Source organism: Corylus avellana, chromosome 1 (genome assembly GCF_965113065.1).
Source record: "Corylus avellana chromosome 1, dhCorAvel1.hap1.2, whole genome shotgun sequence".
NCBI lineage: Eukaryota > Viridiplantae > Streptophyta > Magnoliopsida > Fagales > Betulaceae > Corylus > Corylus avellana.
Window position 1 is genome coordinate 36,666,626 of NC_142490.1, and position 24,155 is coordinate 36,690,780.

Here is a 24,155-nt window from a genome sequence, read left to right on the forward strand (position 1 = left end):
ATCTCACCAACCAACGAACTTCCAAGTAGAAATAGGCAAAAAACTCACACAAAACAGCCCCAACTCGAAGCAAAACTTTCTGACAGCAACGTATGTCAAGTAAAAACAACTCAAACCATGGCAGAATCGTGAAAATTCGTCATAAACTAACTTGAGCTGGACTGAATTTGAGCTAAATAGGTCTAAACCATAGTGAACCGGAAGGAACCGAGAGAAATTGTCAAAAAACTGACCTGAACTGGCTGGAAAATGGACTGAACCAGGCTGAACTGGCGGTAAAATAGGTCTGAACCGGACTGGACCAGGGGAAACCAAAACACGGACAGCCTTATCCCGGTTTGAGGTTGGGATATCCTTATCCCGAATACGCGACAGCAAGCACCTGGAGCCAAACACCCAGCTTCTTCTATGAAAACCGCTGGAACAGTGCCGGAGATTGCCAGACCTTGCCGATGACAACCAAACCGTGCCGGCGACACTCAGATCGTGCCGGAAAACACCCAACTACAACGAACAGAGCTGCCGGCGACAACCAAACCTTGCCGGCGAGACCCAGACCGTGCCGGAAAACACCCAACTACTATCTTCGGCCACCGCAAAGAGTATCAATCACCACAGACAGCACCTACTGACGACACCAACCAACCATCAACGACGACTTAAGACCTAGCAGTCACGAGCACACATTTGTCAACAATGACCAATCCAACCATGGAGATGACAGCGAGATCACACCATTGGCAATGGTGAACTTGGCGCCATCTCCTACCACGGGCTTGAAGTCCAGTAATTCAATTGCCTTCGATTAGTAGCAAGATGAATGGGAGACGAGAAAAGAATAGAAACGGGAAAAGAAACAAAAAAAAAAAATTGGGAAGAAAGAGAAACACAAGATATTAGGAAAATGTATAAATCCTAGGCTCTGATACCATGTTGAGAGATTTGCATGAAGAAGGTTTAGAGAGAAGAGGAGGCTCGTTCCATGTTATGTAGCGTACCTCAAACATATTATTATATAAGCTTAAAGAATACATCAATGACCAAACTACCCTCAAACCCTAATACATTCTTCTAATAGAAAGAAATGGTTGCCTAAATGGAATCAAAGGTGAGTTAGATGGAGACTTGCACTTTAATATTGTGGTTAATGATGCTCTGTACTCATGTGAACGATTCATGTCAATGACTACCATTGACATTACCGAATTTGCCACCCACTTCTTTTTAGGTTGCTTCACTTCTTAATGGTTGGATTATGATAGGCTGATATTTTTGCTGATTTCTTCTATACCTTTTCTTTTCTATGTTTGATGTACATTCTGTGCGATGTATGTAGAATTTAAATGTAGCTCATTGTTTCTTTTATGTAGAGTTTAAATGTAGCTCATTGTTTTTTATATAAAAAATAATAATAATAATAAATAAATAAAATAAAATTTATTACATATTAAATAAAAAATAGTTTAGAGTGTACTCATTGTTACTAAAGGATAGGGAATCCCTTGGTTCTGCCAGGAGATGATCTCAAGAAAATGAGCAAAAAAATTTAATGACCGATTGATTGACCCCCTTCAATCTTGTGTACATCCAAGTATGCTTTAAGAAGACTAATAGATTATCAATAGATAGAGCCTAATGGTTTGAGCTGCAAATAGCTGTGAAAGAGTCCAGATTGAATATTAGACATTGAAATGGCTATAAGAGGTGATTTACATCCATCATTAGTTTGCATTTATATTTCAATGTGTCATATTTCTGCATCTGTTACTCCTATGTAGCTCTAGTTAGACCAATAATCACTACTATGCTATTCGAGTATGAACCCCTTAATTTGATGACTATTATTGCCTCAGAACTTGCAAAAATGATAAAACCGCTTTCTGACGAAGCTAAAGCTAGACAGCCTAGACCCTTCAAGGGCTGCATGACATACCGTACAGCCACATCTCTCAAGTGATTACCTTTTCTTATTTCAGACTCCATGCCTGAAATGCAAATAAAAGAAAAAAAAAAAAAAAAAAATTAGATCAGAGATTTCATCTTATGTTTTGTCTTTCAATTGATGTGCATTGGGGTGTCTCCTACCTGCTTTTTTTTTTTTCCTTTTATTTTGTAGGGATAGATAATGATTTTTGTTAGAATGAGGAGACACCTCAGTACACTGGTGTATATTAAAGGTTCACATGAAAGTTACGATCTAAAATTCAAAAGAGGAAGAAAGTCAAGCAAAGAAGTAGGTTGCTGCCAAATACAGCATGTGCAATACCTCATGTCCACATCAATACACAAAACATGGTATTGATGTACACAATTTATAGCTTTATTGGAGATTGATCAGGCCTGATTTTGTATAATAACTATTGCATGGTCAAATGAAATTATTGGCTTTACCATGAAACAGTCTAATTGTCTGAAGTAAGATGTGGTGGAGTTCCTTTCCAGGAACATGCTTTATTTAAAATGGGGACAGCTTTTTAGTGTGCATTCCTTAGTTATCCTTATTGTTAAATCACCAATTGCCCTAAAAGCTTAAGCTCATAGAAAGAGATAAATTTAATCATTTAATGAATACTTTAACACTCTCCTTCACGTGTGGGCTCAAACTCTCTTTTTAATAGATGAGGTCTAACACGTGAAATATTAGATTTAAATAGGAGTGAACTAAGGGAGTCTGGGTTCGAACTCAGAACCTCTGGCTCTGATACTATTCTTAAATCACCATTTATCCTAAAAACTTAGTAAATTTAATTATTTAATGAATACTTTAACACTTATCCAAAGGATGCCGAGGCTGCTTTCTGGCCTCTTTATCAAGTCTGGAGTTGGTCTCATATATAGGTAAAAAATACATGAGCTTCTGCTTCTTTGAGAAGGGTCTGGGTTCAACTCTAGATGGAAACTTCTTACTAACGTGACACTCATCAGTGCATGAATGTAACAAAATTAATATTTTTCCCATGTTGGAGTATTTTTGCTATAGACAATAAAATCATAAGAGCTGTTCATGAACAGCTCGAGCTCAGCTTTATAAGTTCGCTTTAAGCTTGGTTCATTTATCAAACAAACCAAGTTTGAACAAAAATTTAGGCTTGTTTATTAAACGAACCACGCTCATATAAACTGGCTCAACTCGTTTAAGCTCATCTATTAACGCAATTCGACTTGTTTAATTCTCGTTTAAAGCTTGTAACAATATAATATATTTGTTAAGTATATTTGTGCTTACTTGACTGTAGTTCCTCCACACCATTCCATGTCAGCCTCCTCAGCCTACCATGTAGAAGGCCCTTCTTCACAAGTTATCTATTTTTGTTTTCTTAGTCCACCATCCAATGGCCTTCATCCTTCTACTCTGCCTCTGCCACCACTATCCTTGCCTTCCAATCAGCCCTCTTTCCTGTTCCCCTCAAACTCATATGAGCCTTGACTCAAGGATGAAGCTATAAACACCATCACCTGGACATGACAATCAACCCCAGCTGTGGCTTACTACCTTCCCTACTTCAACTCCCTCCAGTATGCAGCTTTCTCTTCCTCCAATGCCCTCCTTTTCACTACCTCTTCAACCCTCTCCTCGCTTTGCTCTCCCTCTACAGGTCCATCCCTTACTCCTCCTTTGTAGCATTCTCTGATCCTGTTGTGACAGTAAGGGGGAGGGAGAAAAATTGTTTAAGGAGAGCGAAGAAATTGTCGTGGGAAGAACTAGAAGGTAAAAAATGAGGTCAACATTGATGTGGCTGCCGTTTGTGACTCTTATCACAAATCTGAATTACTGCTGCCCCATTAGGGTGGTAGAGTGTGGGTAATGCTCCATCGGGTGGTGGAGTTGGCTCGTTGGAGGGGTCAGTTTGGAAGTCACCATATTATAGAAGCATGTAGGATGGTCCCTTGTGCTTAATGTGGTCTGTTTGGCAGGAATGTAATGCGCAGAACTTTGAAGATTGTGAGTGCTCAATGGTAGAGTTACAAGCTTTCATGTTCAAATTCCTCTATCATTGGACGGTGGCTCACAATTACCTTCAATTTTCTAATTTTCTAGAGTTTTTGGAATTGTGTTCTTTTTCTCCTTAGTTGGGTGTCTCTCATGTATACTCCATGTATTTGGGTTGCGCCATTTTGCTCTTTATAATGAGATTGAATTGGAAAAGAAAGTATCAGTCTCATCTGGAATGCAACCCCTCGTTGCCTTATTATTTAATCTTTGTATGAGTAGTCTCGTACTTTTGTCACTATGCCTATTCCTTTAAGAAATTGACAATCTAAGGGTTGGAAATTCTATAAACGTACAAAAGAAGGAATAGGCATAGTTCCAAAAGCACAAGAAAGGTCAAATGGCAATGCAATGGTAATAGTGTTGAGCGGTCCACTTTGTGCAAAAATATTGAAGGGTAGGATTGTATCTAATCCACGCCTCCCAAGACTCCACTTAAATAGGACCAGCACTAGGTAATGAACCAGAATTGTTTAGGGGAATCTTTTGTATCGATAGCCATATTTGGAAGTACAGGAGTATTTGTCTGTTGTTTCCGCGAACCCTAGTTAAATTCTGCATTATACACTTTTTAGTTAGTGGGAGAGTCCAAGTACTCTCTTTCTGATCCTGGAAGTGGCTCAACCTATTGATATTGGAAGAGCCAAAGATTCTTTCTGCATCATTTTTGACTTCAATGAAATTCATAGCTGTGAAGAAATCCACTGAAATAGAGATTTTTTTAAAATAGTTGGGCTCTCATGTCAATTTGAATGAGTCCTCTTTTCCACGGAGGTAAATCTTTGCATGCTAGGCAAGGGGATAGCAAATTACTAATTCTATTTCAGTCGGACTTGGTTTTCTATTACTATGAAATTCATAAATGAAGTAGTCAATAGTGAGATTATCCTTACCATTTATGTTTTTTGTAGTGATGAATCTTGTATGTGTTCCTATAAGAAAGGAATTTGTCCATTTCTATAGGTCTCAAAGGGGTGTGGAAACACATAAATCTCTTGAATGGAAATTGAAAAGGGATGTGATTCTAGTTCCTTTGGAAATGGTAAGATCTTTGGTACAAGAAGAAGAGGTTGATCTGTATAATCTTGAAAACCATTAGGAATACTGTCTTAGTATAACGTGTGCTGCCAAAAAGCCAAATACCCAAAAGAAAAATGCTGGCAATTTTGTTCTTGCATTCTGCATGATGTTTAAGAATAAGTGATTATCTAATAACGAGCACCTTATAGCTTACATATTCTTTAAGAAAACATTCCGCCATTAAGAGAAATTTGTAAATATTTGTTTTTGTAGCTCGATTGACTAATGTATTGGAAACACATCGACACACACATATAGCAACAAAAATCTATTCAACTTGTTTGCTAGTAGCTCTATTGAGAGCCATATCCTCTGATGAATCCATGGCAATCGTGTCTTTCATCGACCTCCACTTGCATTTTTTATGGAATTGAACATATTTTCTGTAATTTTTCTTAATTGAATCAGATTACTTTGATGATTGGTGCAAAGTAATTTCTTCCTCAGATTAAATTACCTGAACCATCTGGGCTCGAAATGTGTTTTTATCAATGATTTTGCAAAAAATTTAAAAATATGTGCCAGTACTTGCATCAAAGTTGCTTATTTTTCCTGCTTATGTAGAGTGCTCTAATTGGTAGTTTGTTAAAGCAGAGTGGTGGTGAAGAGGAACGAGAGCCAGAACCGGAGCCCGAGCGGGAGTATACTCCAGCAGGACGTGCTCTAAAAGCAAAATTGTAGGTTCAAATTCTTTTATACTGTGATTGATTTTGGGAAGCCTTTTCTCTCATTATGAGATTATCAGAACATTTTGAAATTTTGCTTAGTATTAATTTTTTAAAAAAAAATTTGTGATATGCTTTGTAACTTTCAATTTTTAAAATTATACATGATTCGAACAAATTTTGTCACCCTTAACTAGTTAAGTCAAGTTTGTTTTTGGATTCGTCAATTCACTCTCAGTTTCATTGAACAGTGCTAGACTTCGTGCTAGACAGAAAGAACGGCTTGCTCGAAAGAATGCAATTGAAGAATCTCGTCTTGTTGAGGGACTGGCTGGGCCTGATTCACTTCCTCAATGTCCTTCCACCAATCCCAAAGAAGGGGATGTGACTGAATCACATGAACATGTCAGAGAGGAGATTTCAGTAATTGACTTGGAGGATGAAAAATTTGTTCAGCCAGAAGATGCTTCAAAGGGCAAGATGGACTCGCCTTTAAGGCTGGGCAGAATATCAATGTACAAAATGAGTAGTCATCTGGATTTTCCGGTTAATCCACATGGTCACCCGTCTCCTGACATTTTCCTTCCAAGTCACCATTTTCAAAGCACGAACTACACAAACTCATTGCCCACCAATAACTTGTTACCAGTTCTGGGGCTATGCGCTCCCAATGCTAGTCAAGCAGAGTCATCATATCGGAGCTTGTCAAGATCAAATGGCAGACAAATTAAACCAGGAACTGGACCAGAGTTTCCCTTCAGTCTAGCTCCTTGCCCTGGGACTTCGATTGAGACAGATTTTAAAAATCACGACTCTATCTTAGAAAAAGCAAAAAAAATAGATGTTTCTGCAGAAATTTTGCAACAGCGGCTTAAGAACAGCATCCCAGATAACTGTTCCCCATATATTCCAGTACTCTCTCTCTCTCTCTCTCTCTCTCTCTCTCAGTTTGTGATTGTCGTGTAGCTATCTGCTTTTATACATGCATAATTGCGATGCTTTTTCTGTATGCAGTGCCCTCGGGCTGTCCAAGGAAAAGCTTCTGAACGTTTAGAAAGTTCTGGTTCTACTTTCTCTAATTTTCAAGAAAAGATGGCATTGCCGAGCTTACCATTTGATGAAAAAATGCTGCCTAGATTCCCGCTTTCAGCAAAGACTATGCCAACTCCACATCTTGACTACTTGCCTAGCTTATCATTGGGTAGCAAACTTGAAGCTGTTAATGGCTTTACACAAGACCTCTCAACCATATCGTTGCTGCCCAACTTAAAATTCCAGGCACAAGATGCAGGAAGATATAATCAGCAAGAGAGGGAGGTGCCTCCCACATTGGATCTGGGACAGATGCCAACCACATTTTCCTCATTTCCTGAAAACCATAGGAAGGTGCTTGAAAACATAATGATGAGGACTGGTTCTGGATCAAGCAACATGTTTAGAAAGAAATCAAAAATAGAAAGCTGGTCTGAAGATGAACTTGATTTCCTGTGGATTGGTGTTCGTAGACATGGACGGGGCAATTGGGAGGTCATGCTTAGAGACCCCAGGTTAAAATTTTCCAAGTATAAAACTACAGAAGATTTGTCAGCAAGGTGGGAGGAGGAACAACTCAAGCTCTTTGATGGGTCAGGTTTTCCAGTTCCAAAATCAACCAAGCCAACAAAGTCTACCAAATCTTCATTATTTCCAGGCATCTCTGATGGAATGATGGCCCGGGCTTTGCAAGGAAGTAGACTTGCTACGCCCCCAAAATTTCAGAGACATCTGACAGACATGAAATTGGGTTTTGGTGATCTCGCATCCAACCTGCCACATTTTGAAACATCTGATCCACTTGGTCTGCAAAATGAACAATTTGTACCTATGCCAACTTGGAATCATGAAAAATTTCGGGCAAATCTTCCTGGGGAATCTTCTGCTGGACCTTGTGAACGGCCAGGTACTTCTTCAAATGTACCCATTGACAAGCCATTTCTGCTCAATTCTTTTGGAACCAGTTGCTTGGGATCTTTAGGTTTGAATTGCCCAAGCAGCTTTGATGTGCAGAGGAAGGAGGATGAAAAGGTAACCAGTAAGTATGGGAAGTTGCCAAGTCTCCTGGATAGGTCGTTAAATATTTTGCGTGAATCCCATCACAATTTAGGAGGTGCTGAATCTGTCAGTTCAGTATTGCTACCTGATCCTAATAAAGGGCTGAATTTTTCACATTTAAAGGGAGAAGCAACTGGGAGTAGTTCTTCAAAGGACAAGCTACCCCATTGGCTGCGGGAAGCTGTGAGTGCTCCCATAAAACCCCCAGATCCCGATCTGCCACCCACTGTAGCAGCAATTGCACATTCAGTTCACTTGCTATATGGAGAAGATAAGCCAACCATCCCTCCATTTGTGATCCCAGGTCCGCCTCCTTCTGTACCAAAGGATCCAAGACGGACTCTAAAGAAGAAAAAGAAACGGCGGTCCCATTTGTCTAGGTGGGTCCCACCAGACATTGCTGGAAGCAGTCAGGATTTTCAAAGAAACCTTCAAGGTGACAATGCTACTTCGAGCTCAATTCCATTGACTCCAGCATTTGCACTGCGTCCACAATCAACCCCTGGAACTGCAGGGCTTCCTCAGATAGAGTCCGATCTGAACCTGCCTCCTCTCAATTTAAATATGATGAACCCATCATCCTCCTTGGCGCATTTACACCAGCAGAAGAAGAAAAGCATGGGATTGTCCCCCTCCCCTGAAGTGCTTCAGCTGGTAGCATCATGTGTTGCTCCAGGCCCACATATGGCATCGGTTTCTGGCATGACAAGCTCAAGCTTCATTGAAAGCAAATCTATTGATCTAGTAGGATTTCCAGACCCACAAGATGCATTTGGAAAAAAGAAGGCTAAGCAGCGATCTCCTTTAGATATGTGGGGTTCAATTCGGGGGGAGAAAGTAGACCATCCGGAAAGCGGAGATTCCAGTAAAACTCATTCAGATCCCTCTCGGACTGAACGGCCTGATGTGGATGATATATCATCTGAGGGCACTGTGTCAGATCATCCTGTGAGTGACCCTGAATCATAGCTATAAATGAGAGCGAAAAAAGTTGAACATAGGTATTCTTTCATGCTACTAAAGTTTCAGGCTCTTCACCAATGTGCACAAATTTTTGTAGGCATGATGAAGTGAGTGATGAACTAGCACATATAGGTTTATTAGGACATCTCATGTAAAGTTTCTGTAAGAGAAAATGAAATATAGTGTTGCTTGCTTTGTATTGCTTAATTCATTGCCTTTGCCCCAATCCATGAGCCTTCTTCTTCCTTCTTACGTCCGACCTGACCGATGAGACCATTATCTGCCTCATAGCTATGGCGTCGGATCCGTGGTTTGATTCAAACAAAGAAGCTGGTGCCAGACTTTGTAAGAGTTCCTCTGACTAAGATAACAATGTGGCTCACCACTGGTTTTATACTCAACAGAGCTCTAAGCAGTGAGTAGACTATCCAAGAGTTTGAAATGCTACCTGGTGCTGCTGCTGCTGGTAATTGCAGTAGATGTAAGGAAGTACAGGTGATTGAGTCCTGGAGAAGCAATTATGTAATTCTCTCTCTCTCTCTCTCTCTCTCTCTCTTGTGGATATGCATTTGTCAAGACATTTGCAAATGTAAAGAGCTGTTTTAGGGTTGAAAAATCAGTTTGGTGCTAATGTAAATTCAAAGCAAAGAGATTGCTTTACAGGTAATTCTCATTAGAACTCTTCATACTTGTCCAGACGGGGCTACATTTACTAGATCCCATGTAGTGGAAAAGTTTGTCTTCAAGTTTGTTGTGAGAACACTGAGATCCCACACTTCATGGAGACATTGAAAAAGCTATGAATTCCTTTTAGTCTTCAAGGAGAAGTGAAATATCCATCAAATCTATGTCGCCCTTCTTCATTGTTCTGCTCACAAATCTCTCACCTTCATGACTCTTGCCATTTAAAACGACAATTACTCTCTCTTTTGTTAGATTAAAAAAAGTTGGGTAATTACTTTTTCCCTCATCAATTACAATGTATTGTCAATTTCTTTCCATGAACTGTCAACCTCATTGCTCGACTCTATCATACTACTATTTTTTTTCTCAAAACTTTTATTCCGTCAGTCAAATTTGTTAAAAAATTTAAAATAACCTAAATACCCTAATTTTATAAACAAAAATTACATATAATACCCTTAAAATTAAACAAATTAAAAAATATATATATTATTAATATATTCGTACCAGTTTCAATAAAAAAAAATCAAAATTAAAAATTAAAAAACTAATCAAAATTAAAACAAAAAATAAAATATATTAAAATTAAAAAACACTTATAAATTTATTTATAAAAATAAAAAAGTAAATAAAAAAAAACGAAAAAAACAGTTAAAAAAGACTTAAACTAAAAATATATATATAAATGCAAAATCATTCAATGTGGTTGTCTAAATTAAAAATTCATCTGTGTGATATAAAAATAATAATAATTCAGAGATTATCGGGATATGCAAAAATAACAACTTAGTCTCTGTAATCAAATTCTGTCAAAATACTTGACGAATTCTATTAGTGTATCACGCCATCACCAATAAAATAGAATGATGATACATGTCATTCTTAATTAAAAGTAAATAAATATATTAAATATATAAATTATTTTTAAAGTTTAAAAACAAAAAACAAAAAAAATTGAGGGGTGGTTGGTAGCCACCCCATTGGAGGAGGGCCCCCAAACATGGCCAAGGGTGGCTCGCCACCACCCTCCAATTGACTGCGCGCCACCCACAACCACCTTGGGGTGGCCCGCATGCCACCCCTGAGGTGGGTTGGCACGGCCACCCACATGGCGTAGGGGTGGCTCATGGGCCACCCCCAGCCAGATTAGGTGGGGTGGCGGCGAGCCACCCCTGGCCACTTCTAGGGGTGGCTCATTGTACACCCCCCTATTTTTTATTTATTTTTTATTTTTTAAAAAATAAAATTATAAATTTTATATATTTATATTTTTTGTTTGAATTTTTTATTTGGAGGTATTTATATCTTTTTAATAAGATTTAACGTTTAAAATAGAATATTTCATCCAACTTAACGAGTTTGACTAATGGAATGGGGTTTTGGGAAGAAAATGGTAGTCTAATAGTGTCAGGCAGTAAGGTTGACAGTTCATGGGAGGGAATTGACAATGTGTTGTAGTTGATAGGGGCGAAAATGTAATTACCACAAAAAGTAATAAAAGGAAACGCAACGTTTGCAATTTTAAAAAGTGATTTAAAAACGCAGTTAAACATTTGACAAAATTGTAGTTTGACCTTTGAATTTACCCTCTAAATTGTACATTTTCAAAAACGCACATGTGATTTTCTATGTTCTCAAATCACAATTTTTTAAAATCGCAATCTCAAACAATCAATTTTCTACAATTTAGTTTAAAATCATACTTTTTGTTTATGAAATTGTAATGCTAAACGCACCCTTGCTTGAGCAGTTGTAAATTGAAAAAAATAAATAAATAAATAAAAGAAAATAGATATGCCAAAGAGTAATTTTATTTTATATATTCTTTTTTACTTGTTGCTGAAAAATACTATAATAAAGCAGTACTTTTGTCATGTTCACTGGCTTCTATTTTGCATCTAATAATAGAAGTACTTTTTTATTTTTATTTTATGATCTATCAAACAGTGTGTAAGTTTGTTCTGAATTATATATTGGGATCAATTATGAAGTTGTGTCATCCCTCCCATTAATATTCATATCTTTTTGTGTATATGAGTGAGATTAATTATAGATCAAGATCTCATATAAATAAATATGTAAATAGTACGGAGACATATATTAAATTTAATTTGGTCTTACTCACAGTACAACTTCTACATGTGGCTCATTATATGCCTATTCCTTCACCACATGGTTGAGGGTTGTTTTTTTTTTTTTTTCTCGATTTTATTGATTAGAATTATTAAGAATATTTTCTCTGGTGACATTTATATTTTTTATGAAATTAATTTTAATCATCTATTGAAAATTTTCTGTTTTAAAAGCCTTAAAGAATGCAAGTGAAGATTTTTTTTTTTTTTTTAATCGACAAGAATTCATTAATAATTTTTTTTTTTTTTTTTAAAAAAAAAATTGTCTATTTTCTTACTTAATTTTGGTGTATTAGTTAATGAGTAGACAAATCCAATGATTAATTGAAAATGTTACGTAAGTATTATGAAATAATTGTAAAATAAAAATATTGTTTATAACATTACTCTTTACTAATATAAGAGTCTAGATGACCGAAAAAATGAGACTCCATTAAACTTAATAAACAAATAAGGATTTAGAGATAAGGAATTGAATTTAGGTCCTGTAAAAACAAAGCTACAACATCTATGTAGTTTTTTAACGGTTTAGGTTTACTTTCGCTTTCTATTTCTTTTTCATAAAAAACTTGAAATTAAATCTGAACCGTTTTTCTTACGGCACTTGAGCCAAATCCTTCAAAATAATTATGACGGTCTACAAACTCTTTTATAACTTATTAACACGTCACTCAAATCACACGCCAACCAACACATGTTAGCATGTAGTGAAAAAAGTTGTAGATCAATCGTAAATCTACCTAGCATTACTTTTTCTTTTGCGCGCATATATATATATATATATATTCAGAAGAAAAGCTGTCTCCCTCTAAAACAAACATATATTTGCCTCCCATTAATCACGGCATTTTGTCCCCGAAATAGTACTAAGTCGTGATATGCAACATTTTTCAATAATTTCCTCCTACATGGTACCCACCTCTCTTGCACATCTCTCTCTCTCTCTCTCTCTCTCTTTCATTCAATCTGAGAAAAATTACTGTAAAAGTATCTCCCATTCTCTGGCCATTCACTCATGACTTCAACATTCCAACCACCTTAAAATACAAGTAAATCTATAAGAAATTAAGAAAAGAAAGAAGAATCCATGAATCATGATATTCAATGTATATATATATATATATATATATATTACCCATTTAATCCAACTAAAACACAAGAACAAAGAAAAAAAGAAAAAGCAAAACATGGGTACTGCTAATCATCATCGGTTTCTAGTTAGAAGCAGAGGCCACTAATGTCGGAGAAGATGTTCTTGGGTTGGCGACAAATCTGGAAGAGAAGGAGTAGAAGTGATGGTAATCTTCATCCAACAAGCTCCCGCTTCCACTGGGATCGAAGTTGAGAGAATAGCTCAGTGGATCATACCGGCACTGAAAAGAACTCTGTCGGCTCGTCGACGCACGTAGGCTTTTTTTGCTCTGTCTCTTCAGCTTCCTCAGTAGTTTCGCAAGACAACAACAATCTGACGACAAGCCATTGCCTGCTGATCGGCAAGTGGCTGACACGGCGGTATCGGTTACGGTTACAGCTGTGGTTGCAGAAGTGGTGGTGCCGCCGGATTCACCGCCGGTCTTGGTGGCGGAAGTGTTCTTTGGCCACCAAAGGAGCCACATTATTTTTTCTAGCCCTCTAGATGTGTTGGTGTATATTTGGGAAAATGAGTGAGTGGAAGCCAAAGTGTGGAGCAATCAGAGATTTGCAAGTGCTTTGCTTCTTTTGGGTATATATAGGGGAGGACCGAGGAGAGTGTTATTTTGAATATTTTCTTTTTCATTTTTTAATATTATATTCCATTATCATAATTGCTAATTATAAATAATTCATATTAACAATATTATAATTTACGAGATATGTACAAAAAATAGGTAAACAAAAAATGTACAAGTAATGTTATTTATGATCTGTTTGGGATTGCAGTTTCAGTAAATGAGATTTTAAAAATTGTGATTTTGAAATCGTAACTTTTTAAAATCGTAAAGGCGTTTAATAAAACATGTTAAAAAGTACTTTTTTTTTAATCAAATATTAAATATCAACTTTTTTTTACCAAATATTCCAAATCGTGAATTTGGTTTAAATTTGCGCCTTTTCAAATAAGCATCATTTAGTCGGCTTATAAAAATCGCATTTTTTTTTCCTATTTTAAATTAAGTGCTTTTAAATCCCAATGCCAAACGTCTTACATTTTGTGATATCTTTTAAAAACGCAGATTATTTTTGCGAAATTGCAATTCCAAACGCACCCTTAGTAGACTACAATTCGTAGGGGTGACGATTCGTGTACGCATGTCAGGTTCAAGTTATGTCAAGGCATGGGTATATAAGACTATATAACCATAACCTGACCAATTTAATTAAACAGGTTAAACCCCTCGACCCTAACTTGATCTCTAATTTTATATTGGGTTCGTATTGAGTTCATGGGTCGAGTAAAACATTGCAAATCATTATGTCACATGTCAGGTTCGAGTCGTGTCAATACATATGTATAAGCTTAGATGGACCCTAACCCAACCCATCTAATTAAATGAGTTGGACTAATTTTTTTTATAACCCTTTAATTTTGTGTCGGGTTTGCGGGTCGTGTCAAAAATTATCAGTTGTTATACAATTAAAATGTCGTGTCAGTGAAAATTATAGCTTGTGATTTTTTTTTTTTTTTTTTATGAGTATTATGGTCGTCAAATAACAGTCTATTAAATAACATTACATTACATTAAATAATAATTTCTTTAAAAAAAGTTTCACGTGTCAAGTTTCTTTTCTTTCTAATTATCAGTAGAATAGCAAAAAATTAAAGAAGAAAACTTTTCATGCAAATCCAAATGTGAACGCATGCACGTGACCAGAAAAAGCATGGAAAACCATAAAGCTCTGAAATTATGGGCTTCATATATGAGTTCAAAATTCACAATGCTCTGCTTTTCTGACCAGTCTTATTTGATAAAAGTAATTATTTCCAAATAATTAAAACTTTGGGGAAACTACTTTTTGCCCCATTAATTACAACGCATTTTGCATTTTGCATTTTGCCTCTATGAACTATCAACTGTGACACTCGACCCTATGAACTACTATTTTGTACAAAAAACCCTTATTCCATCAGTCAAAAGCCCATTTCGTCAGTCAAAAGTGTTAACTCAAACGGTCAAAGTGACAATATATTGTAATTCATGGGGGCAAAGTAACAATACGCTGTAATTCATGGAGCAAAGTGACAATGACTTGTAGTTGAGGGAGGTAAAGTGACAGGTAGACCGTCTGAGTTAACGCCTTTGACTGAGAGTTTTGGACACAAAATAGTAATTCATGGAGTCAATTGTCACAGTTGATAGTTCATAAAAAAAAAGTTATAAGGCATTGTAATTCGTGTGAACAAAAGGTAATTTTCCCTAAAACTTTTCTTCACCTTTTCTCCAATACCAACTTCAATAAATTTGTGTTAGTGACATTTTCAGTACATGTGGGAGATGCTATAGCAAAATGTCCTGAAATAAGTACATGATGAATTCACAGAATAATAATAAATTAAAAATTGAAATGGGTATTACTTATATGATCACTCTAGTTTATTGTCCGATGACAATGATGCTACTTCCAAAAAAAAAAAAAAAAAAACATTTCTGTCAAAGTTAATATAAGCCTTTTTCAACGGTATTGGCAGTTTCCTATTTTCCTCTCTGGGCAAATTTGTTAGTCATTTCAAATTACCTGGATGCATCAATTTCAAGAAGGTATATATATATAAAAGGGTATTGTTCTCATTCAAAAAAATATTGTTAATGGATTTTTTTAAATAGAAAATGTAAAAGTAGTATTTTTAATATGAAATTTAAATTTGTTTGAATAATACACCTTTCTTAAATCATAACCAAAAGATTCTTCCCACTCAACGTATGGTGTGGGTGCTAACCCAACACCTACTATTCACTTCCAAGTTATCAACACCGGAGTTTTTAGAACCAACTAAGACGGTGTCTTCGATAGTTTTATTAATTGATATTTTGTCTATAAGGTATTTTGTTAAGAGAAGAAAAATTATTTGGTGTAAATGATTATATTTTTTTTAATGTTTCAGGATGAGTATTTTTTTTTTTTTTAACAAATCTTGCATTCAAAAACATAGAGCAATTACAAGAGAGAGAGAGTGGATCTTTTTCACTACAAATTGGGATGGAAGAGAGTGGGAAAAAGGAGGTGGGAATGCAGCCCGAGTAAACTCTTGCTGTGGCCCAATATGCCGCATGATGGGCGTAAAAGTTTGTACTTCTGTAAATTTTCTTAGCCTCCCAATTAGGAAAAGCTGGATTAAGAAGAAAAAATAGTCGGTAATCACTTTCTTAATTTGCCAATCCTAAGAGATGGAGGGATGTTGCAAAGCTGAGACAACTATTAAAGAGTTCCCTTCAATTGAGAACTTCTTGAGCTTTAAAAAAACTGTCAGTGAAGTTGCAAGGAGTGCTGCTAAGGCTTCACCAAAATTGGGATAACAAGGAGGGCTAATTTAGGAGATGACTTTGATAATATAGCCATTGGAGTCTCTGCACGTTGCTGCATGAGTTGAGAAGTTGTTTCTAATGAATAAAATACCTAATTTACATGACCTGATCGATTAAAATTATTCCGTTTTATAATATATATATATATATATATATAGATATATATATATATATATATATATTTGAGAATATGAACCGGAATTAGAAAATCAAGGGCATGATGGTCAATGGGAACAGAAAAAGGCATAGGAGGAAGGAAAATGATTAGAGGCAGTGGTATCCCACTAGTGCTACTGAGAGTGTTGTACTATTATAGAGTCTGAGAGTACTCACAAATATTTTGACTCGAATGTCATCAAATGGACGGCACTGATTGGATATGGCTTATGGGTCACCCATCCATCACCTGAACCATCAACGTCAACGTTACTTATGATTCTTATTCTCCAAGAAGAAACTTGCTTTAATTGAGTTTTTTCATAATTTGGACAGATCACTCATGGCAATGCCAGTAAGGTAAGATGAAACTTCTTGTATAATACATGTGGATTAGGCACAGCAGTCGAATTATGATTCTTTTCGGTTTATTTTAACTCGATAATATTTAGTTAATTATATTAAATGTGTATTTTTGTTTTCTTAAAAAGTGAAAAGATAAAAATATCTCCTCAATATAATTAACCGAATATTATTCAGTTCAAATGAACTGGAGATGATCCTGTTCCAAATCATGTCTTTATACATAATAAATGTTAAATATTGCATCTTTATTTCACTTCTATTTTATTAGACTGGTGTGGTTGTGTTTATCCCTTTTTAATTTTTAATTTTTTAATAAAAATTGATCCAAAAGTTGATAAGAACTATTACGTCAGCTCAGAAGAATGATGAGTGACATATGAGTGTAGTATGCATAATTGCTCTAATCTAAAAGAGTATCGATCCGATCGAGCAACTAAGATATAATTTGCTATGTACAACATCAGAGTACTAGGATTGTACCATATATATGTTTCACCAGACACGCAAACATTACGGTGAAGGAGATAAAGGCACAAATACACCGTATCAAAGATGATTATGATTGTGATATAAGTGTTAATATTGTATTGTACATTTCATCAGCATGATTTTCTCTTTAACTGCTTTATGATTTCTTATGTATAAGACCATAAACTAAGTGTCTGCTAAACACATTGTTGTTCTTAATTGACAAGGGTTATCGTGACATGCATGCCTCTTAAATAATATAACTGGTCTGTGAATACATGTTTTTAACCTTAATTTTGTTTATGCCAACAACTTTCCTCAATGTTTTCTATGCACTATTATCTGTTTGACTTTTATTTTACCGATATAAATTGGGCTTATTGCATGAGTTAAGTTTTATTGGTGATGTATTAATGTTCATTCTTGTAATTGTTGTAAATAGAGAGATAATTAAGAGCAAATCGTTATGGTTAATGTATTTTTAGAGGATCAAACATTGCACTAATGATAATAGTGGGAAAAAAAAAAAAACAAAAACAAAAAGAGAGTGAGAAAAAGAAGGAAAAAAATAAAAGAGAGAAGAGAACGGAAGCGTAAATAGTGGTAAACTAAGACCACTTATGAAATTCTGCTATTATGATAATATTATGCATATATTTCGATATTATGATAATAATAGTGGCAAATTAGATTAATTACTAGTTACTTAATTTATGAGTGATATGTTAAAGTATTGATTAAATGGTTAAATTTACCTATTTCTATTAACTTAATTAAGTTTTTGAGATAAATTAATTGTGATTTAACATAGCATCAAAGACAGAAGTCATAAGTTCGAACTCTGACTTCGTTAATTCAGCTCCGTTTAATTAAAATACTACACTTATTGAGTCTTACTTATTAAAATTGAGTTTGAGCTCACACGTGAGAGAGAGTTAAAAGTACGTATTGATTAAATGATTAAATTTACCGCTTCCTACCAATTTAAATTTTTTAGATAAGTAGTGGTATAACATGCTATAATATAATATGATTTTACTCCAATGTTATTTATATTTTAGCGACTAATGTGATAAGTGTCAAGTAAACTGTTAGGTGAATTTATAAACATGGTTAGTGTCATGTTTATTGTGACAATCCACAATTTAGTGATTGATGTGGTAAATATCATGTGAATTATTTCGTCAGCTTATAAACATAGTATCATGTGGATTACTCATTTTAATAATTGACATAATAAATACTACGTACGTACATTGTGAAGTCAATTTATGAGAACCGTAGCTAATAGCAGCACTTCTCTACTTTATTTACCACATGCAGTTACTTTTGTTATTTGGTAGATAGTGAGTTAACTTTGTAGTGTTTGAAGAAGACAGCAATATAAAAGAAGTCAATGAGTGGGATCCTGCAAGTTGATGGCCATGGGAGATGCTTAAGAGGTGGGTTTTCTGAATCATCACGTGGTGGCCAGAACTACATGTTATATGCAAATGAAAAGAGACAAGTTTGGTCTTGTGGCACATGATTGAATGGATCTGTCTCACTGAGTCAGTGTCCCTGCAGAGACATTCACTTGCAGACATGAAAAATCTTTTCTTTTCTTTTTTTTTCTATCTTTTTCAAATGTCCCACTGAGTCCTATTTATTTTTGTATCAAACTATGCTTTCTCAGAACCCTGACATAGACACTAAAGATTTGGGATCAAACATTAAATCCAGTATTCAAAAATGAGCCTCAAGTTCTTGTTATATAAGAACTTGAGGCTCATTTTTGAATACTGGATTTAATGTTTGATCCCAAATCTTTAGTGTCTATGTCAGGGTTCTGAGAAAGCATAGTTTGATACAAAAATAAATAGGACTCAGTGGGACATTTGAAAAAGATAGAAAAAAAAAAGAATATATATATATATATAATTTTTTTTTTTCACTTTTTTCCTTTTTGTTTGGGGAAAATGCAGTATACTCCCCTAAAGTTTTAGGGGTTTTTCAAGTTTAATTCCGAAGTTCAAAAATTGGCAATTTACCTCCCTAAATTTTCAAAAATTGGCAATTTAAATTCTTCGTTTAATTTTTCCGTCTAAATAGACGGAAATCTATGAAATTACATCATTACCCTCAGGCTTTTTTAAAACAATTTCCGTTCAATTTAAATAAAATTAGTAACGGAAGATTTAAATTGCAAATTTTTTAAACTTCAGGGAGTAGATTATCAATGTTTAAACTTTGGAGTTAAAATTTAAAAATTTCTGAAATTTCAAGAAAGGTAAACTGCAATTTTTTCCTTTTTGTTTTTACTTTTGTCATATTGATTATTAATTATTGGTGTTCTTGGGTTATTGGTTTGACTACTCAGCTTCAGTACACCTTCTGACACTGGAGACATAGGAAATAATATGCATTAATATAAAATCACAAGTGGGTGCTGCTGTTTGCACTATTTTATACATTAATGTTTTTCCCCTTTGTTTTTTGTTTTTGCTCTGCAACTTTTGTCATATACTCCTCAATAATTCTAAAAATCTGGAGCATTTTAACAGTTTTAGTATTGACCACTTTGTGTTGTATTTAGATTTTCTTTCTTTCTTTTATATAGAGTTCCATTTTTCAGTTTAAATGACAATTAATAATTAATTAACCTGTTCTTTCTTCAAATTATTTATATATCACTGTATAAAAGAGATGTATACAATGAGTATGAAAGAATTACTCTATGAATGGAGATTAATTAGAATTGAAGAGTATCATATGTTAAAGCCTTAAAGCCCAACACCTTTACACAAAAAAAAAAAAAAAAAAAATCCTTGATTGATGAGGAAAATTTGTTGGGAAAAATAACAACCGGCTAATTTTTACATGTTCGATATGATATGGTCTAATGCCTAAATGTCACAATTTTATTAGATATGACAATGAATTATAAGTACGTGTTACAATTTCTACTAAAAATCTTAACAGCAGGTAAACGAAGGGAGCGATTCGATAATGAAGTATACTTAATTTAAGGGGTGATTGGGTTGATTTTAAACCCTAAAGAGTGATCGGATAAAAGGTTAAACCTCATAGACCTCTACATTATTTTTCCTATATAGATAAAATGCAATATATATAAAAGAGACAAGCGAATTAGGCATGTACACATTAGATAGAATAATAAAAAGAAACGGAAAATAAAACATTTGGGTTGTTGATAGGAAAAATGAAGCAAAGAGACAACAATGCTTTGAACAGTCTAAAGAATGGTATGAAGAGAGAATCATGAATTCAAAATTCACTGTCTGTAAATTAAAACATACTTGTGTAATTATTTATTAAAAAAGAAAAAAACACATTTCTCTAGAAAGAACATGGCTGTCGTGGGGTTTCATGCTTCTAAAAGATTGACAATAGTTTGCTTGTATGGCGGATTATGGTTCTACTTTATGTAGTCAAAATGGTAATGAAAGAATTAAAATATAAAAAATTTCTAAGAAATTATGTTTGACTGTGTGTAGACAGTCATCTAGCTGCTGTCCAAATTGGGTTTTGGGAAAAATATTTCTTATAAAAACTCTCTCTCTCTCTCTCTCTCTCTCATGTGAAGAAATAAAATGGGGCATTTGCATGTATATATATGATGGAGTCTACATTCCAAGCCAATCGACCACTAGTACTAGTAGAGCCTAGGAGGCCATGGTGGACCTATTTAAGGATATATAATATAAGTGTCGTCTTGTCTTGTCTCTTGGTAGATAACACTTTCACATGGGGGAGCTATAGAATGGATTGAGATTTATTAGCAATTTAGATAGATAATGTAAGAGACTTCGTATGGAATTAAGCTGTACATCTAAATATATTTTGAGTTGTCAAACCACCTATTTGGATAGGTAAGTCTCATATGAGATCGTTCACATCATTTACTTAAATTGCTAGTAATTTAAATAAGTAATTAATCTGGATCCTTATCTGCTATATAATAACACTACCATCTTTTTTGTTCTAAGCAAGAGAACAAAGAAGAACATATTCTATGGGGGGACCAAGAAGGAAAAAAAAAAAAATAGAGTTAAGAATGCCTCCTAAAAGAAGACAAAGGAGAGAGAGAGATTTTGTGAATAGAAGAGGGATCAAGTAAGATACAATGCCAATCCATATATAGAGTGGCAAAAAAAAAAAAATCACTAAAAGGTAGCCTTTTACTATTCAAGTGACACCATTTTAAAAGTGGTGTTGCTTGAACAATAACACTGTTCAAGAGACACTATTTACACACCAGAGATAGTGTCGCTTGAATAGTAATGCTATTCAGACGATACTATTTGTGCCCCAGAAGGTGTCACTTGAACTGTAATACTATTCCAACGACACTATTCACTACAAAATGTCTCGTTTGAACAATGCTACACTTCAAATGACACTAACTAATTTTTGAAAATTTGGTGCCACCTCCACCTCACCAGTGACCCGTGAGCCACCCCCACCTCATGGGTGGCCTGTGAACCAATCCAGAGGTGGCCAAAGGGTGGCCCTGGCCACCGATGGTCTGGGGTGGCTCGCGGGCCTCCCCTAAGGTACTTGTAAACAAATTTTGGAAAATGAGAAATTGTACAGTAAAAAATTTTGGAAACTGATTTTTTTTCTTTTTTCTTTATTGGAAACTCTATTAAACTGATACTTTATAGTACTTGTTATTTATTTTTATTGCCCATTTAGGAGAAAAATATTAAAACTATACCATGTAATGCGCAAAGCATCCTAATGTTTAATAGGGGTGAAAATATGATTAGTAAAATTGGCTAACCACCTAAGCGGTTAACCAGTGGTTAGTAACTACTAACAGCTTCTTAAAATTAAAGGAGAAAAAAAAAAAAAAAAAAACAAATGACATACAATGTCATTTTGGTGTTTAATGCCCTATTATATACGACGTCGTTTCTAGAGTTTTTTTTTTTTTTTTTTTTTTTACACCAAAATGACATCGTTTCATGTCTATATATATATATATATATATATATATATATATATATATAGGCGATTAGCAGTTTTTCTAAATTCTAAGACCGCTAATCGCATTACCCTAGGCGATTAGCTTTTTTTTTTAACCGTTTTTTAAAGCAGTTATGTGGTCGGTTAGGGCAGCTAATAACAGCCTGTTAGTTTAGCCCTAATGTTTAATAAATTGAAATATTGTGCCTGAATTGAGGTGTGACTTTTTAGTAATTTTTTGTTATATGTATATCATATATCTTAGAACCACCTTCTTCTTCTTCTTGAATATTTGGCATATTACTACTAGAGCCATTTGGCTGTTCCTTTCATGGTGTAATACTTGTTGGTGTCTAAGACCATATATAGTAGCTCCACGCTGGTTAGCCCAATGGGTTGATCTGCAAGGAGAAAGGACCGTTAGAGTGGTTAATTGGTGCTGGCTAGTGAAGCCCCTCCAACGCTCAAGGTAGCAGGAGAAATGTGATGATAGTGTAGAAAAAGACAACAGAAAAATAATTATAGAAAAGAAATTTATATTTTTTTATGTAATTTCAATTGTATAATAGAATGACCTATTTATTAAGTACTTATCACTTTCTGATTTGCCAACTTTAGTGTCATCGAGTAATGCTATAAGGAGGACTAGAGTCTTCCTAAATGTGACGTAACATTTAAAATCATCAATAGATCAAAATTCAATAATGATAATCCAAAATTCAATGGTGATTTTAAAAGCCACGTTACATTTGAGAGGACTCTAGTCCTCGTTATAACAATATTACTCAGTGCCATCATCATGTCTTTCTTCAAAAGTGAAAATAGCTTTAGTATGTGGGAATTTAGTTGTAGTACTATAGCCAGCCGTAAACCATGCACGGTTTTTCCTAACCGCCTTAAAAAATATTAGTACAGTTAATAACGGTCCGCCTTTTCACCCTTACGTACATACTGTGAGGCATAAGCCTTTAGGCGATTTCTTCACCCTACAATACTTCTAAAAATGATAACTAGGTATGCTTGCTTGTAAAGTTTTATTATTCTTAGCCTTACATAATTAGTCAAAAACCGATTCTCATGAAAAGGAGACACGTTTGCAAATTCCACTCCAAGTCGGGAGATATGATTGAGGTAGCATGTGGTTATATGCATGTCATGCAATTTTATAACATATGTGAAGGGAGCCATTAATTGGCTTTTTTTTTTTTTTTTGTTATTTTTTTATAATGTTTCTGGATTGTTTGTTATCTTTTATATATATATATGCTACTTAAAACTAGGGTAAATATAATATTAAAAGTGAGATCGGGTCAACATGTTGACTGCAAAGTCATGTGCCACTTCTAACATATTCTACCAAACCTCAAAATTCATGAACATGCCAAGTTAGGACATCAAGGTTTCTTTTTTTAATAAGCTGGGACATCTAGCTTCGAATTTAACTTAATTATTATATTAATACCAGAGAGAGAGAGAGAGATTTTTAAGCATGCATGTGAAAAGTGTATACTATGGTAGGACAAGGTCATATGCTTGAGACTATAACCAATATATTTTTTCTTTTCCAAAAAAGTTTTTTTTTTTTTTTTATATATAGAGAGAGAGAGAGGGGACATAATTGATCGTTAATGTCATCGAAACCATCAAAACAGCCTCTTTCTTGCATTAAAGTAACATGCCACTCCTCAATAATCCATTAGGGCATTGCTGGTTCAGAAGTCCAATTGCTTCCTATATATATATATATGATGTACCAACCAACACAGCATAGCTTATCGGGACCAAGAACAAGAACATGCACATTGACATTTTTTTAATGGGTTTGTAGCTTAAAGTACTTCTCAACTTTCCATAGACTTTTTTTTTTTTTTTTTTAGCTTCTATGTGCTTGTCCAAGGCATCCTAGGTGAATGAAACAACCTTTTTTATTTTTGGTTTTGTTCTTTTTTCTGGGCTAGGGTGAATGAAGCAAACTTAATTGGGTTCACTTCACTTTGAAAACCAAAAGCCAGGGGGTGCATGCATGAACCAAGTCCTCTTGCTTTACAAAAGAAGATTGAAAAGTTTGTAGGGAATTGTGTTAATG

General features: G+C 34.8%; 2 protein-coding genes across 2 annotated transcripts in view; one reads left to right on the plus strand and one right to left on the minus strand.

Moving 5' to 3' along the window:
- The window catches only part of CHR4 (chromatin remodeling 4), a 28,061-nt gene extending 18,423 nt beyond the window's left edge, over positions 1 to 9,638 (plus strand). Inside the window, exons 9-11 of the mRNA XM_059584502.2 lie at positions 5,666 to 5,748; positions 5,988 to 6,648; positions 6,751 to 9,638. Coding sequence (XP_059440485.2) covers positions 5,666 to 5,748; positions 5,988 to 6,648; positions 6,751 to 8,796 — 2,790 coding nt within the window. The 3' untranslated portion in view covers positions 8,797 to 9,638. The remainder of the gene's footprint in view (positions 1 to 5,665; positions 5,749 to 5,987; positions 6,649 to 6,750) is intronic.
- Positions 9,639 to 12,809: 3,171 nt separating this feature from the next.
- Positions 12,810 to 13,262, minus strand: LOC148589783 (uncharacterized). The gene has a single exon (XM_088512433.1). It carries the CDS (start codon positions 13,220 to 13,222, stop codon positions 12,821 to 12,823), a length of 402 nt encoding a protein of 133 aa, XP_088368559.1. The 5' UTR covers positions 13,223 to 13,262; the 3' UTR covers positions 12,810 to 12,820.
- Positions 13,263 to 24,155: the final 10,893 nt, after the last annotated feature.